Genomic DNA, 18,463 nt, shown 5'->3' with positions numbered 1-18,463 from the left:
TGTAAAGCTTTTGATTTCTCCATCAAATCTGAATGAGATCCTTGCTGGGTAGAGTAATCTTGGTTGTAGGTTCTTCCCTTTCATCACTTTAAGTATATCATGCCACTCCCTTCTGGCTTGTAGAGTTTCTGCTAAGAAATAAGCTGTTAACCTTATGGGAGTTCCCTTGTATGTTATTTGTCATTTTTCCCTTGTTGCTTTTAATAATTTTTCTTTGTCTGTAATTTTTATCAGTTTGACTACTATGTGTCTTGGTGTGTTTCTCCTTGGGTTTATCCTGCCTGGGATTCTCTGCACTTCCTGGAGTTGGGTGGCTATTTCTTTTCCCATGTTAGGGAAGTTTTCGACTATAATCTCTTCAAATATTTTCTCGGTGCTTCCTCTCTCTCTTCTTCTTCTGGGACCCCTATAATGCGAATGTTCATGCATTTGTTGTTGTACCAGAGGTCTCTTAGGCTGTCTTCACTTCTTTTCATTCTTTATTCTGTTCCGTGGCAGTGATTTCCACCATTCTGTCTTCCGGGTCACTTATCCATTCTTCTGCCTCAGTTATTCTGCTATTGATTCCTTCTAGTGTATTTTTCATTTCAGTTATTGTATTGTTCACCTCTGTTTGTTTGTTCCTTAATTCTTCTAGATCTTTGTTAAACATTTCTTGCATCTTCTCGATCTTCACCTCCATTCTCTTTCTGAGGTCCTGGATCATCTTCACTATCATTATTACGAATTCTTTTTCTGGGAGGTTGCCTATCTCCACTCATTTAATTGTTTTTCTGGGGTTTTATCTTGTTCCTTCATCTGGTACATAGTCCTCTGCCTTTTCATATTGTCTATCTTTCTGTGAATGTGGTTTTCATTCCACAGGCTTCAGGATTGTAGTTCTTCTTGTTTCTGCTGTCTGCCCTCTGGTGGATGAGGCTGTCTAAGAGGCTTGTGCAAGCTTCCTGATGGGAGGAACTGGTGGTGGGTAGAGCTGGGTGTGGCTCAGGTGGGCAGAGCTCAGTAAAACTTTAATCTGCTTTTCTGCTGTTGGGTGGGGCTGAGTTCCCTCCCTGTTGGTTGTTTGGCCTGAGGCAACCCAGCACTGGAGCCTACAGCTCTTTGGTGAGGCTAATGGGAGACTCCGGGAGGGCTTACGCCAATGAGTACTTCCCAGAACTTCTGCTGCCAGTGTCCTTGTCCCTGCAGTGAGCCACAACCACCCCCCGCCTCTGCAGGAGACCCTCTGACACTAGCAGGAAGGTCTGGTTCAGTCTCCTGTGGGGTCACTGCTCCTTCCCCCGGGTCCTGGTGTGCACACTACTTTGTGTGTGCCCTCCGAGAGTGGAGTCTCTGTTTCCCCCAGTCCTGTCGAAGTCCTGCAGTCAATCCCTCTAGCCTTCAAAGTCTGATTCTCTGGTAATTCCTCCTCCCGTTGCCGACCCCCAGGTTGGGAAGCCTGACGTGGGGCTCAGAACCTTCACTCCAGTGGGTGGACTTCAGTGGTATAGGTGTTCTCCAGTTTGTGAGTCACCCACCCAGCGGTTATGGGATTTAATTTTTTTGTGATTGTGCCCCGCCTACCGTCTCATTGCTGCTTCTCCTTTGTCTTTGGATGTGGGGTATCTTTTTTGGTGAGTTCCAGTGTCTTCCTGTCGATGATTGTTCAGCAGTTAGTTGTGATTCTGGTGCTCTCCCAAGAGGGAGTGAGTGCATGTCCTTCTACTCCGCCATCTTGAAGCAATCCTCATTTGGTTTTATGTTAGCAGTCAAGGTGAATGGATTTAAAGAATATATTAGTGAGAAAAAGAGTACCTGTGAGACTGTTCTATGCTCTTAGAAGTCAGGATATTGATTTCCCTTGTTGGGGGCATGGTGAATTCGTAGGGACATAAAAGGACCTCATGTTATGTTGGTAATATTTTGTTTCTTCATCTGATTCCCAGTTACATGGGTGTGTTTAATTTGTGACAGTTTATGTGGCTTTATGGTTATGTATGTGATATATGTATGTACGTATGATATACTTCAGTAAAATATTTAAAGAAAAACAATAGTAATTTAAAGCAAAGTAAAACTACAAGTAGTTCTTATCTTCTTATTGAGGACTCCAGGTAGTCCACATTTTTAGCTTTCAGCCAAATGTAACACATTTAGAGCACTCATGATAGGCAATACTGGAGTGAATTTAGAACATTCATTTTGCCTCTCTCCTCAAATGAACATAGTTAGCTTGCGTTTTTACCCCCATGACTATAAAGGTAGTAATACACACGCTGATGCAGAAAAGTATAAATAAGAAAGTTAAAATCCCTCTGAAATCCTACCACCCAGAGATAACAGCCACAAACATTTTGGTGATCATCGTTTCAGATGCATTTCTGTCTGTTTTTGTACTTACATATAAATACTTGTTTATAAATGAATCATAGTATTCTTGCTGCCATTTTATTTATTACATTAAAATATACATAACAGAAGTTGACCATTTAAAAAAATTTTATTGAAGTATAGTTGATTTACAATGTTGTGTTAATTTCTGATGTACAGCAGAGTGATTCAGTTATTTAGATATTCTTTTTCATATTCCTTTTCATTATGGTTTATCACAGGATATTGAATATAGTTTCTGTGCTATACAGTAGAACCTTGTTGTTTATCCATTCTATATATAATGGTTTGCATCTGCTAATCCCAAACTCCCAATCCTTCCCTCCCCCCACCCTCCTGGCAACCACAGGTGTGTTCTCTATGTCTGTGAGTGTGTTTCTGTTTCGTAGATATGTTCATTTGTGTCATATTTCACATTCTACATATAAGTGATATCACATGTACATAAATTGATCATTTAGACCATTTTAAAATACACAGTTCATTGACATTAAGTACATTTACATTGCTGTGCAGCCATCACCACTGTCCATCTCCTGAATTTTTCCTTCGTCTCATATTGAAACTCTGTACCCATTAAACAGTAACTCTCCATTTTTCCTTCTCCACATCCCCTGGTAACCACCATTCTGCTTTCTGTCTCTGTGTATAATTAGACTGTTCCAGGTACCTCGTATAAGTGTAATCACAGAGTATTTGTCCCATTGTGTCTGGCTTATTTTACTTACCATAATGTTTTCATGACTCATTCATGTTATAACATGTATCAGAATTTCCTTTTTATAAAACTGAATATCATTCCATTGTATGTATGTATCTCATTTTGTTTATTCATCTATCACTAGAAATTTGAGTTATTTCTACCTTTTGCTATTGTGAATAATGCTGTTATGAACATGAGTATATAAATATCTGTTCAAGCCCCTCCTTTCAGTCCTTCTGTGTATATACCCAAAAGTGGAATTGTTAGGTCAAGTGATGATTCTTTATTTAATTTTTGAGGAGCCTCCATAGTGTTTGCCATGGCACTGCACCGTTTTACGTTCCTAACATCAAGGGGTAAGACATTCAAAAGCAACCACACTTACAGGGGAATATAGGTGGTCACTGTGCATGCGCAGGGAAATACACAGGCTCTGAAGAGACCTGAGAAGGCTAACTTTACACCTCAGGATGATCTCCAGTACAGAGACACCATACAGCAATAAAACAAAACAAAACAACCATATCAAACCCTGGGGAAGTGGGAGAATCTGGTTTCCAATGTTATCATCTTAAAAAGTTTAAATGTCCAGTTTTCAGCAGTAACAACAACAAGATCACAAGGCATACAAAGAAACAGGAAAGTATGGCCCATTGAAAGGAAAAGAATAGAAAATGTGTCTGAAAAACACCAGGTGACAGATTTACTAAATAAAGACTTTAAAACAGTGATTTTAAAAATATGCAGAGAACTAAAGAAAGATGTGGACAAAGTCAAGAAAATGATGTATAAACAAAATGGAAGTATCAGTAAGGAGATAGAAAACATGAAAAGAAGCCAAAAAGAAATTCTGCAGCTGAAAAGTATAACTGAAATTTTAAAAATTGCTAGAGTTATTCAGAAGCCGATTTGAGCAGGGAGAAGAATTAGTGAACTTGAAAATAATACAGTTGAAATGTTCAAGTCTGAGGAACAGAAGGAAAAAAATTTGAAGCAAACAGCCTAAGGGACCTGTTGGACAGCATCAATTGGAGCAACATACACGTGTGGGAGTCCCAGAAGGAAAGGAAAGAGAGAAGGGGGAAGAGAGATTATTTGAAGAAATAAAGACAGAAACTTAACAAATTTCATGAAAAACATGAATATAATCATCCAAGGAAGTCCACACACTCTAACGTAGAATAAACTCAGAGACCCGTGCCTAGGCACATTATAATCGAACTATAGAAAGTCAAAGAGAGAATGTTTAAAGCAGCAAGAAATGACCTGTCACATACAAGGGATCCTGAATAAGATTTTCAGCAAATTTCTGATCAGAAATGTTGAGGGCCAGAAGACCATGGGTTGATATATTCAAATGCTGAAAGAAGATACCTATACACCAAGAATCCTATACCGAGCAAAACAAAGGAGAAATTTTGACATTCCCACTTAAACGAAAGCTATGGGAGTTTGTTACCATTAGACCTGCCTGGGAAGAAATGCTAAAGGGTGTCTGTACTTCAGGTTGAAATTAAAAGACAGTAGACAGTAACTGGAAACCACATGAAAAAATAAATACCTCCATTAAAGGTAAATACATGGGCAATTATAAAAGGTAGTATTCTTGTAACTTCATTTTTTGTTTTCACATGATTTAGGAGGCATGTGCCTTTAAAAAAAATTAGGCTATATTTTTGAGCACATTAGTGCAGAAAGATGTGCTTTTGTGACATCAGTAGCTGTATGGGGATGGGGACAGAGCTGTATAGAAGTAAAGTTTTTGCATACTATTAAAGTTAAGCTCATAAATTCAAATTAGTGTTATAACTTTAGGATATTAAGTGCATTCACCGTGGTAATCACAAAGAAGGTAGATATAAATTATACACTAAAGCAAATGAAAAGGGACTTGACGTTTCACCATAAGAAAAGAAACAGATAAACACAAAAGAAGACATTAATGCAGGAAATGAAGGATGAAAAAGCTGTAAGACCTACAGAAAAAAATTGCAACATGGCAGAATTAAGCCCCTCCTCGTCACTAATTACTTTAAATGTAAATGAATTAAACTCTCCAATTAAAAGGCAGAGTTTGGCAGAATGGGGGCAAAATGACCCTAGTGTATACTAAAATACAAATAGGTTGAAAGTGAAAGGAAGGAAAAAGATATTCCATGGAAATAGTAACCAAAAGAGTGGAGATTGCTATACTGATATAACACAAAATAAACTTTAAATTAGAAAAGATTAGAAAAGTCAAAGAAGGACATTATATGTTAATAAAAGTTTTAATACAGTAAGATGTAATCTATGCACCTAATAATAGATGGTCAAAATATATGAAGGGAAGTAGATCTACAACAATAGTTGAAGATTTTAATAACCGATTCCCAAAATTGGATATAACAACCAGACAGAAGATAAATAAAGATAAAAGAGGACTCGAACAACACTATAATGAACTAACAGACACATACAGAATACTAATAGACATATGCAGAATAGACATATGCAGAATACTCAATGCAACAACAACAGAATACACATTTTTAAGTGCATGTGGTACATTCTCCAGGATAGACCCCATGTTGGGCCAAAAACCAAGTCCCAATCAGTTTTTAAAAAATAAGAAGGAAAATTAGAAAATACTTAGAGATGAGTGAAAACCACAGCACTATATATCAAAACTTTTGGGGTGCAGCAGAAGCTCAGAGGGAAATTATAGCTATAAAGATGCTTTACATTAAAAAAGAAGAAAGATATCAATCAACAGTCTAACTTTACAACTTACAGAAAAAGAAGAAAAAACTCAACCTAAAGCTAACAAAAAGAAGGAAATAAGAAAGATTAGATCAGAGAAAAAGAAATAAAGACTAGAAAAGCAGGAGAGAAAAATCGAAGAAACTTAAAGTGAATTCTTCAAAAACCAACAAAACTGATAAACCTTTAGCTAGATTGATGGTGGTGGGGAGGGAAGAAGGGAGGAGGAGGGAGAGGGAGAGGGAGTCAAATTCCTAAGATCAGAAATGACAGTTGGAGCACTACTATGATTCTACAGAAATAAAAAATGTAAGAGTACTATGAAAAATTGTCCACTAAAAAAATTGGATAATTCAGATGAAATGGACAAATTCATAGAATTATAAAATCTACCAATACCGAAACACCAATAGAAAATCTGAATAGACTTATAACTCCTGAGATTAAATCAGTAATCAAAAATCTCTCCCAACAAAGAAAAGTCCTAGACCTGATGTAGTCACTGGTGATTTCTACTAAACATCTAAAGAACTAACACCAATCTTTCTCATACTTCTTCAGAAAATTGAAGAAAAGGGAACACTATCTAACTTGTTCCCTAAGGACAGCATTTCCCATAGCAAAGCCAGACAAAGACACTACGGGAAGAGAAAACTACAGACCAATACTCCTTATGAACACTGATGCAAAAGTCCTCAACAAAATACAAGCAAATAGGATTCAAAAGGATTATACACCATGACCAACTGGGATTTATTCCTGGATTGCAAGGATGGTTCACCTATGAAAATCAATCAATGTAATACACCACATCAACAAAATAAAAAAAACCAAACTATTCCAAAACTTTGAATAGGAAGGAACACTTCCATACGCATTCTATGACGCCATCATCACCCTGATATCAAAACCAGACAAAGATATCACACACAAAATAGAAAAGTACAGACCAATATCACTGATGAACATAGATTCAAAAATTCTCAACAAAATATTAGCAAACAAATTCAACAGTACATTTAAAAGGATCATACTCCATGATCAAGTGGCATATATCCAAGGATGGAAGGATGGTTCAGTTTATACAAATTAGACATTGTGATATACCACATTAATAAAGTGAAGAATAAAAATCATAGTCATCTCAATAGATACAGAAAAAGCTTCTGACAAAATTCAACATCTATTTATGATAAAAACTCTCAACAAAGTGAGAAAAGAGGGAGCATCACTCAACATTATAAAGGCCATCTATGACAAACCTATAGCCAACATCATTCTCAAGGCTGAAAAGCTGAAAGCATTTCCTCTAAAATCAGGAGCAAGACAAAGATGCCCACTCTTTCACTGTTTATTTAACATGGCATTGGAAGTCCTAGCCATGCAGTCAGACCAGAAAAAGAAATGAAAGGAATCCAAATTAGAAATGAAGAAGTAAAACTGTTACTATTTGAAGATGACATGATACTATGTGTAGAAAATCCTGAAGATGCCACCAAATAACTATTAGAAATAATAAATGAATTCAGTAAAGTTGTAGGATACAAAATTAATACAGAGAAATCTGTTGTGTTTATTACACTAACAACAAACCATCAGAAAGAGAAATTAAGAAAACAGTTCCATTTACATTTGCATCAGAAAGAATAAAATACCTAGGAGTAAATCTAACCAACGAGGTAAAAACCTTGTACTCAGAAAACTATAAGACACTGATGAAATAAACTGAAGATGACAGAAACAAATGGAAAGATATACCATGCTCATGGATTTGAAGAGTTAATGTTATTAAAATAGCCATACTACTCAAAGCCATCTATAGATTCATTTCAGTACGTATCAGAATTCCAGTGGCATTTTTCACTGAACAAATAATTCTAAAATTTATATGGAAACACAAAAGACCTCAAATAGACAATAAAACTGATTTAAAAATGGGCAGAGAACCCAAATAGGCATTTTTCCAAAGAAGACATACAGATGGCCAACAGGCACAAGAAAAGATGCTCAGCATCACTAATCATCAGGGAAAGGCAAATCAAAACCAGAGTGAGATACCATCTCACACCTGTGAGAATGGCTATTATTAAAAAGACAACAAACAAGTGTTGGATTAGGATGTGGAGAATAGGGAGCCCTTGTACAGTATTGGTGGGAATGTAAATTGGTGCACCAACTACAGAAAACAGCATGGAGGTTCTTCAAAAAATTAGAACTACCATATGATCTAGCAATTATACTTCTACGTATTTTTCCAAAGAAAACAAAAACACTAATTTGAAAAGATACATTCACTCCTATGATTATTGCAGCATTACTCACAGTAGCCAAGATATAGAAGCAACCTAAGTGCCCCTGATAGATGAATGGATAAAGATGTGGTGTGTGTATATACATATATAAGCTAGAATACTACTCAACCATAAAAAGGAATGAAATCTTGTTGTTTGTGACAACCTGGATGGACCTAGAGGGTATTATGCTAAGTGAAATTAAGACAGAAAGAAAATACCATATGATTTCACTTGTACTTGGAATCTAAAAAACAAAACAAATGAACAAACATAGCAAAACAGAAACCGTTATTGATACAGAGAACAAATGGGTGGTTGCCAGAGGGGAGGGGCTCAAGTAAATGAGTGAAATGGGTGAGGGGGATTAAGAGGTACAGACTTCCAGTTACAAAATAAATGAGTCACAGGGGTGAAATGTACAGAGTGGGGAATATAGTCAATAATAATATAGTATCATTATATGATGACGGATGGTAACTAGACTTATTGCGGTGATCATCTTGTAATGTACAGAAATACCAAATCACTGTGCTGTACACCAGGAACTATCATAGTGTTGTAGGTCAATTATAGTTCAAAAAACCACAAACAAACTCATAGTAAAAGAGATCAGATTTGTGGTCACCAGAGTTGGGGTTTGGGGGAAGTGAGAATTGGATGAAGGTGGTCAAAAGGTACAAACTTGCAGTATAAGATAAATAAGTACTAGGGATGTAATGTATGACAGGATGAATATAATGAACACTGCTGTAGGTTATATATGAAAGCTGTTAAGAGAGTAAATTCTGAGTTCTCATCACAAGGAAGAAATATTTTTTCTGTTTTATTTTCTATCTATATGGTGATACATGTTAGCTTACTGTGATCATTATTTCATGATCTCTGTCAGTAAGTCATCATGCTATGTACCTTAAACTTATACAGTGCTGTATGTCAGTTATATATCAATAAAACTGTAAGGAAAAAAACTTCCTACAAAACTGTCTAAATAAAACCAGTATGCTACTGGCATGAAGACAGTCATAAAGACCAGTGAAATAGAAGAGAGAGCCCAGAAATCAACCCTCACGTATGGTCAAATATATGTGAGGACCATTCAGTGAGGAAAAGACAGCCTTCTCAACTAATGGTGCTATGTAAACCGGATTTCCACATGCAAAAGAATGAGTTTGGACTCTTACCTAAAACCATATATGGAAATTAATTAAAAATGTATCAGAGACCTAAATGTAAAAGCTAAAACTAGAAAACTCCTAGAAGAAAACAGGGCCATAGCTTCACGACATTGGGTTCGGCAGTGATTTCTTGGATATGACCTAAAGCCACAGGCAACAAAAAAGTATAACAGACCACATAGACTTCATGAAAATTAAAAAGTTTGTGAATCAAAAGACACAATAAAAAGAGAAAACAGTAAAAGGGCAACCCACAGATTGGGAGAAAATATTTGCAGAACATACGTAGAACTGACCTTGTAAAACTCAACTTAAAAAAGCCCTTTTCAGGCACTTTCCTGGTGGTCCAGTGGTTAAGATTGCACACTCCCAATAATGGGGGCCCGGGTTCGATCCCTGGTCAGAGAACTAGATCCCACATGCCACAACTAAAAGGTGCCACGTGCTGCAACTAAAGACCCCACGTGCTGCAACTAAAGATCCTGCACACCACAACGAAGATCCCATGTGCCACAACTAAGACCTGGTGCATCCAAATAAATATTTTTTTAAAAAGCCCTATTCAAAAATGGACAAAGGACTTGAATAGACTTTCAAGTCTATAGAATATTTTTTGAAGAAAACACACCAGTGGTCAGTAAGCACATGAAAAGATGCTCAACATCACTAATCATTAGGGAAATATAAATCAAAATCAGGATGTGCTACCACCTTATACCCATTAGGATGGCTGCTATCAATCAAAACAAAACATAAAGTAACAAATGTTGGTAAAGGATGTGGAGAAGTTAGAACCATTGATCACCATTGGCAGGAATGTAAAAGGGTGCAGCAGCTGTGGAAAACAGATAGGTGTTCCTCAAAAGGTTAAAAATAGAATTACCATGTGATCCAGAAATTCCAGTTTCTCGAGTATTGCTGTGGGCTGAAGGTTTGTGTCCTTCCCAAATTCATCTGTTGAAGCCCTAATCTCCAATGTGATAGCATTTGGTGGGGGGTGGGGGGTGCTTTTAGCAAGTAATTAGGCCATGAAGGTGGAGCCCTCATGAACGAGATTAGTGCTGTTATCAGAAGAGACACAAGAGAAATAATATCTGTCCTCCATGTGAGAGGACACAGCAAGAAGGCATCCATCTGCAAACAAGGAAAAGGGGGCTTCCATCAGGAACTGAATTTGCCAGCATCTTGATCTTGGACTTCCCAGCTTCCAGAACTGTTTGAAATAAATTTCTGTTGTTTAAGCCACCTAATCTATGGTATTTTTATTATAGCAGCCTGACTAATCTGACTAATACAGATATTGGTACCAAGAAGCTGTAACAAACACATAAAATGTGGAAGCAGCTTTGGAACTAGGTTAATGGGTAGAGGCTAGAAGAATTTCGAGTTGCATGCTAGCGAAACCCTAGTTCGCCAGGAGTGGACCTTTAAAGGTGATTCTGGTGAGGGCTTAAGGGAAAAAAACAGAGTGCTGGAGAGAAAGCCTCCATCTTCTTAGAGAACACATAAATAACCATGTACATAATGTTAGTAGAAGTATGGATGGTAAAGGCCATTGTGATGAGATCTCAAACAGAAATGAGAAACATGTTATTGGACAGTGGCGAAAAGGCAATTCTTGATAAAGTGGCAAAGAACTTGGCTGAAGTGTGTTCAGGGTCTACTGTTTTGTGGAAATTAGAACTTGCAAGCAATGAAATTGTGTGTTTAGCTGAGGAGATTTCTAAGAAAAATATAGGAGGAGTGGCATGGTTCTTCCAGACTACTTGTAGTAAGATGCGAGGAGAGAGAAATGAAGAAGGAATTGTTAAGCAAAGTGGAACCAGAACTTAGAGATTTGGAATAATCTGTTTGTCCATATTGCAAAACTGAGAAAGCTGGTTCAGAAGACACCAAGTGTATCGCTGACCTATCTGACTGAGCATTTGATAAGGAGATTAGTATGGGTGTGACCCATGGTTTTTATCAGCTACTCCAGAGAGATCACTGCCAGTCTGAACTGATGGGGATGGACCCAGGTCAGAATAAAGGAAGGCTGTCTGACTTAGGTTTTACAGGACAAGACAGTAAAACTTAGGCTTTTAACTTGCACTTTTCTTCAGGGAAAGGAAAGAATGTCCCCAAATCTGATTCAGACATCATCAGGGCCACTACCTCAGTTCCTATATATGCTAGGCTGCCTCCAACCAAAGACCCCTTGCCTGGCAGAGCCTCAGCTTGGGTGGGGCCCCCACAGAAAGCTGCAGCGTGGTGGTACCCCACCAGCCATGGTGGTGACATTGCCACCCTTGTGTGTCTGAAAGTCAGAATATCAAACCAGAGAGGTTTATTCTTATTTTTCTTATTTGTTTGCTTGTTTTTTATTGGAGTATAGTTGATTTACAGTGTTGTGTTAGTTTCTGCTGTACAGCAAAGTGAATCAGTTATACATATACATATGTACACTCTTTATTTTATAGATTCTTTTCCCATATAGTCCATTACAGAGTATTGAGTAGAGTTACCTTTGCTATACAGCAGGTTCTTATTAGTTATCTATTTTATATATAGTAGTGTGTATATGTCCATCCCAATCTCCCAATTTATCCTCCCTCCCCCACCCCACCCCACCATCCCCTGGTAACCATAAGTTTGTTTTCTGCCTCTGTGGCTGTACTCACAGAGGATTATTCTTGAGTCGTAAGAGCTCATGGAGTTTGCCTTGCTAGGTTTTGGACTTGCTTGGGACCTGTCACCCCTTCCTTCTTTCCTGTTTTTTTTCTTTTGGAGTAGGAATGATTATTCCATGCCTGTCACAAATTCATAGCTGGAGGAGAGTTTTGCCTCAGGTTGAATCATACCTCAGGTCCCACTCATATCTGATTTAGAGAATATTTAGATGAGACTTTGGACTTAAACATTAAAGTTGATGCTGGAATGAGTTAAGACTTTTGAGGCTGTTGGGTTGGAATGAATGCATTTTGCATAGGAGAAGGACATAAATTGGGGCGGGGTAGGCAGAGGCAGAATGCTATAGACTGAAGGTTTGTGTGCCCCTAAATTTCATACATCGAAGCCCTAATCCCAATGTGATGGTATTTGGAGGTGGGGCCTTTGGGAGGTAATTAGGTCATGAGGGTGTAGCCCTTATGAATGGTATTAGTGCCCTTATAAGAGGAGAGACAAGAGGTGAACTCTCTGCCCTGTGAAGATACAGCAAGAAGGCATTCACCTGCAAACCAGGAAGTAGGTTCTCACTAGGAGCCCTGATCTTGGACTTCCCAGCTTCCAGAACTATGAGAAATAAATTCATATTTTTTAAGTCATGAGGTCTATGGTAATATAAGTATATACACAAATGATTTGAAAGCAGGGTCTCAAAAAGATACTTGTACACTCAGGTTCATAGCAGCATTATTCACGACAGCTAAAGGTTGTGAAAGCAACCCAAGTGTCTGTCAGTAGCTGAATGGATAAACAAAATTTGGTATATATATGCAATGGAATATTCGGCCTTTTAAAAGCAGGGTGTCTGATACATGCTCCAACATGGCTGAATCTTGAAGACTTTATGCTAAGTTAAATAAGCCAGTCACACACACACACACACACAAAATATTGTAGGATTCCTCTTACATAAGGTACCTAGAGTAGTCAAATTCATAACGACAGGAAGTGGAATGGTATTTGCCAGGGGCTGGTGGGAGGAGGGAATAGGGAGTTATTATTTAAAGCCTTTGAGTTTCAGTGTTGAAAACTGTAAAGAGTTCTGGAGACAGATGGTGGTGATGGTTCACAACAATATGAATGTACTTAATACCACTGAACTGTGTACTTAAAAATGGTTAGGATGGTAAATTTGATGTTATGTATATTTTACCACAATTGGAAAAAATCTCTACTAATCATAAAGCAGGTAACATAGACATATCTTACCTCTAGTTGATACTGATTGATACTTTTTGTATGTTCAGGCTTTCCTTTAGTTGTAGGTTTTTATAAATCATTAATAAATGTACTGAGATTGTACTCCTGTAATTGTGGGAATACTACTTATTGATTATGAGAGCAAGCTCTGGAATTCATTTACAGTACTCTTTTTTTTGGGGGGGGGGGCCATGCCATATGGCTTGCAGGATCTGAGTTCCCCAACCAGGGATTGAACCCAGGGCCATGGCAGTGAAGTGCTGAGTCCAACCACTGGACCACCAGGGAATTCCCCGCATTTACAGTATTTTTAAAGTTCCTTAGTACCAGTACCAACAGGTGTTAGAATGGGCTTGCAAAAGCAGTTTTGAAATTTTGTCTAGTGTAATAGGATTTACTTTTCTGTTTACTCTTATATTCTGTTTACTCTTTAATGTTTCTGGAAATAATGAATACCGACCACATTAATTATTTTTATTTAGTTTATATCCTCCTATCTGTTTTCCTGTTTAATAGATACATTTTAGATCACAGTAAGAACAGATTTCAGTGCCAATAACTCTTCTGGTTTACCCTTAATTTTTTGATGTTCTGTCTTATGTTCTAAATTTAGATATCCAAAGAGAAGAAGAAAAAGTGAAACGATCTGTGAAAGATGCTGCCAAGAAGGGTCAAAAGGATGTCTGTGTGGTTCTGGCCAAGGAGATGATCAGGTCAAGGAAGGCCGTGAGCAAGCTCTATGCATCCAAAGCACACATGAACTCCGTGCTCATGGGGATGAAGAACCAGCTGGGTAAGACAGCAGTACCTTACAGCCACATCATTAGCTGATGCTCTTGCCGTTATTATAACACTGGTTTCCTTGAATAGGAAGGACAGTCTTAGCTCTGGTTTTTATTCTTTACATTGTCTTAATTGGAGTGTTATACAAAAGCAAAATATACTTATTACTCTCATTTTTATTTTACTGTTATTCATTTTCTTTTGCCAGTGTTGTTGAAATAATGGGAAAATCTCCATCTAAATGTACTTTGTTTAGAATTCAGACTGTATTTCCTCATGTGAACAGTGTTGTAAAGTGGCCTGAGGGTTGAGTCATAGGCATAAGCAGTGCGCCCACACCTTAGAGGGAGGATGAAGGAAAGAGTTTCTTCTGCCCTAGGCCCAGAGTTGCCCCAGGCAGGATTTTAAATAGTCTAAGTTTGTCTTTGGCTTTCACTCACCTCCTTTTCTGCCTCATCTCTGACTCTCAACCTAATGCTTTCTTACATCTTAGGAACTTGCAGGCCCTGTATTGGGTATTCAGCATACATGTGAACTATCAATTTATTTTTTTTTTAATGATATATTTTAAGAAAGTTGCTAGAAGGCTATACAAAAAGCTAATAGTCGTTACATCTGTGGAGCTAGAACAAAGAAATGAGAGTAGAGAAAGAACATTAACTTTTCATTTAACCTGCCCTTGCATTGTTCTACTATGAACATCTGCTATTTTCATAATATAGTTTTTAATACCTTAAAAAACAAACTAAATTAATCAACTGGATTTAGTGCTAATGAGAATTTATCTTATCCCTCAGGTAGGCTGGGGCGGAAAAGTTGAAACACATTTATATCAAAGGAAGTCCAAGGTAGATCAATGACTTGACCAGACACAGCTTAACAGAGCCTCAGTTAGGACCCAGGACTTCACTGGGGACCCAAGGCAGGGAGTCCTTTCTAACTTCTCTTTGCTTCAGAGAAAATAAATATTCTATAGAGATACGTCTCATCATCTTTGAATATTTATAGATCCTTACACTAAAATGAAGAGGCCCGGGATGAAAGATCATGTGGAGAGGCCCAGACCAGCAAATAACTGTCCAGTCACGTCACTGTTGCTGAAAACCACGAATTTTAGTGTCTTATTATGGAACAAAATAACTGATACAATCTAAACTTTAAAAAAAAAGAAGAAAAAAAATATTGCTGCTCCATAACTATCCTAATGCCATCACACTATTACAATCCTGATTTCTGATGTGGTTAAAAAATCTTACTTTTACATATTTATATTTTAAAAGAAAAAAGAACAACAAGCTAAATTGAATATTTAATAATACATTCATAGGAATAGAAGGATACGACAAGGATTAGAATTTTATAATATACATTAGCCATTTATGTTAAAGATGTTCCATTTTTCAGAGAGGTTACCCCATTTCCCTGTCTTTTCTATCTTCCTCAGAGCAATAAACAGTAATTACTACTCTCATAGATAAGCTGCTCCATTGAGTTAGACAGTAATTACATTTTTATGTTTCAAGTCATTATCATCTCCAAAAACTACCTTTCGTTTCACTGCACAGTCTCACTGCACTGTTTCACAGTAAAATTATACTCCTCAAATTTGAAGAGCCTGAATAAAAACTAGAGGCCCAAGGATTTTTAGGGACTGATTTAGTAGCAGTGTCTATTGGCATGAACCTTTTATTTTTTCATATTTTTAAAACTGCAATAAAAGAAATGAAAGCTACTTTAATGAAAAAGGAACTCAGGAATGAGGTCATTAAATATAACTAGCTACATTTTAAATGCAAATACCAGGTATTTCCTGATTAGTGTCAGGTAAATATATAAACTGTCTAGCCCAAATTCTGGTCTCAGGGAAAAAGATCAGAGACAAGTACAAAGAAGGCGCCTCATACGATCAGATCCATTTTTCAAACAATGAGATCCTTTGGGACAGTCACTTAAGTCTTTCTTTTTATCAGAGATTTCTGTTAGTCGTCTTGTTGGTAATCCATTTATGTCTGCACCCTTACAGTCTATTTTGCCTTTGTTTTTATCGTTGGATTCTCGTATAGCTTTCCTAGGCCACCTACAACTAACAAAGGGGGAAATCAGAGGGTATATACATGGTTCCAGGAACGTTTTGTAGACCCAGAGCAGAACTAGAATGACGATGCAGGGAATGTACACCATTGTCCCAGGCTTGAGATCCTGACACACAACCACCAGGCCCCAGTGGCAGTGTCCACGCTTCCGGAGGGGAGGTCACAGGGGGACATGCCACAGCCAACCCAGTGGGCACTGCCCGATTTAATTTTCAAAAACTCATTATAATATTTAAAAATAAAAATAATTTAGTTACCTTTCAGTGTCCAGTATAATACCGTTGTGATCTTCCACAGGCATCTGTCTCCAGATCACACTGACAGCTTGAGGCATAGGTTAAATTTTACATCCAGTTGGTTTCTTTTCTTACTTATTTTCGGTTAAATGAAGAAATCCTAACTCAGAATTAGAGTTCTTTGAGAATGGCAGCAAATAACTGTCAGATAATTAGACTGAGTACAGATTCAGAAATTACCGGGTAATTTTTCACTAAAGAATATCTTCAGGGAATGCCCTGGCGGTCCAGTGGTTAGGACTCTAAGCTTTCACTGCCGTGGCCCAGGTTCAAGCCCTGGTCGGGGAACTAAGATCCCACAAGCCGCACAGTGCAGCCAAAAAAAAAAAAAGAATATCTTCAACTCTGTCAGTTACTACATTGATGAGTACATCACACTCAAAAGTTAGAAGACTTGAATGTTTCAATTTAAACGCTGGTGCCAAATGAGTACTTAATTCGTTATTTGGTTGTACTTGGCTCTGAAGGTATTTCTTTATGTTCAGTTTTAACATTTGAATGTGGTTTTTTTAAATGTGCCTAATAGTGAATATATCAGTTTCTTTCTCCAGATACTGAAGAAAACAATCCATGGTTTAAGAAAGAGTAAAAAAAATAAGACAACTGTTTGTACCATATCTTCTTAACTTTTGACAACTGTGTTATTTCAGCCCTAAAGTGATGTATTTAGGCTCTTTAAATATTGGATATATAACCTAGATATATGCCTTTTGGACAAGCCAAGTATTCAGTACTGTGGAGAAACAGTCTAATCTTATCTGTTATTTTGAAAGCTTAACTAAATATACTTGACTTTTACAGCCATCATTGAAAGCTTCATATTTACTCCCTATTTTTTCTGCAACGTGCTGAAAAGATACATGTTCAGTTGACCATGATAAGCTTACTTTTAAATTTTTCAGCATTTCCTTTACTGAATCAACATCAAAAAACCTATAGCTTATTTTGCCCTTTTTCCCCCTATGAATAGACTCTTTTTCTCCCCAGGTGCAAAGATAGTAGTACACAGGATAATATAGTGTGTGCTTATTATGTACCTAACACCCAGAACCAATACAATTTGACATTTTGTTATATTTGTCTCAGTTTTTTAAAAATTAATTTTTATTAGAGTATAGTTGCTTTACAATGTTGTGTTAGTTTCTTGCTGTACAGCAAAGTGAATCAGTCATACCTATACATATATCCACTGTTTTTTAGATTTCCTTCCCGTTTAGGTCACCACACCACAGCATTAAGTAGAGTCCCCTGTGCTCTACAGTAGGTTCTCATTAGTTACCTATTTTATACATAGTAGTGTATATATGTCAGTCCCCATCTCCCAATTCATCCCACCCCCCCTTCCCCCCGCCTCAGTTTTTATATTGTAAAAGAAAGCAGTATTACTAAAGTTGAAGCTTCTTTAATACACCTTCGCAGTTCCATTCCCTTCTCTTTCAGCCTCCTCAGAGGTAACCACTATCATGAATATTAAAATTTGTATAAATGGTATTATACTGTGTGTACCATTCTGCACCTTTTTTTCCCATTTATCATTGTCCTGTTGAAATATACCCATAAATATAATGATAAATATATTTTGATATGATAAATATATTTTGATAAATATATTGATATAATGAAAAATATAGTTTGGTATGATAAATAATGTTTTTAACTCCTGGGTGGTAATCCATCCTGTGAATGTATCACATTTTATTTTTCTCTTCCCTGTTGATGGACATTTAGGCTATTTTCAGTTTTTGCTATTACTAACAGTGCTGCTGTGAATGTCTTTTCACTTTTACACCATGTGTTTCTTTAGGACAGTTATATACTCAGAAGTAGAATTGCTGTGTTAAAAATAGCTGGGTTTAAATTTTGCTAGAATTGCAAAATTGTTCTCCAAAGAGACAAATTTGTATTTCCACCAGCAGTGCATAAGGGTTCTTTTTTCCATACCTTTCCACCAACCTTTGTCAGACTTTTTTTTTTTTTTTTTTTTTCTTTGGTACGCGGGCCTCTCACTGCCGTGGCCTCTCCCGTTGCGGAGCACAGGCTCCGGACGCGCAGGCCCAGCGGCCATGGCTCACAGGCCCAGCCGCTCCGCGGCATGTGGGGT

At 37.4% G+C, this 18,463-nt stretch overlaps 2 protein-coding genes across 2 annotated transcripts in view; one reads left to right on the top strand and one right to left on the bottom strand.

The window, feature by feature from the left end:
- CHMP3 (charged multivesicular body protein 3) overlaps positions 1-18,463 on the top strand; it is an 88,891-nt gene that overhangs the window by 35,209 nt on the left and 35,219 nt on the right. The window contains exon 3 of the mRNA XM_024129852.3: positions 13,804-13,983. Coding sequence (XP_023985620.2) covers positions 13,804-13,983 — 180 coding nt within the window. The remainder of the gene's footprint in view (positions 1-13,803; positions 13,984-18,463) is intronic.
- LOC102988109 (UPF0729 protein C18orf32 homolog) lies at positions 14,541-16,157 on the bottom strand. The gene has a single exon (XM_055088870.1). The coding sequence runs from the start codon at positions 16,152-16,154 to the stop codon at positions 15,846-15,848; it is 309 nt and encodes a 102-aa protein (XP_054944845.1). The 5' UTR covers positions 16,155-16,157; the 3' UTR covers positions 14,541-15,845.

This window comes from Physeter macrocephalus, chromosome 12, assembly GCF_002837175.3.
Source record: "Physeter macrocephalus isolate SW-GA chromosome 12, ASM283717v5, whole genome shotgun sequence".
Lineage (NCBI taxonomy): Eukaryota > Metazoa > Chordata > Mammalia > Artiodactyla > Physeteridae > Physeter > Physeter macrocephalus.
This window is presented reverse-complemented; position numbering and strand designations above follow the sequence as displayed.

Excerpts from the sequence above, each read along its gene's own strand:
- LOC102988109 (XM_055088870.1), bottom strand. The coding sequence starts at position 16,154 with ATGGTGTACATTCCCTGCATCGTCATTCTAGTTCTGCTCTGGGTCTAC.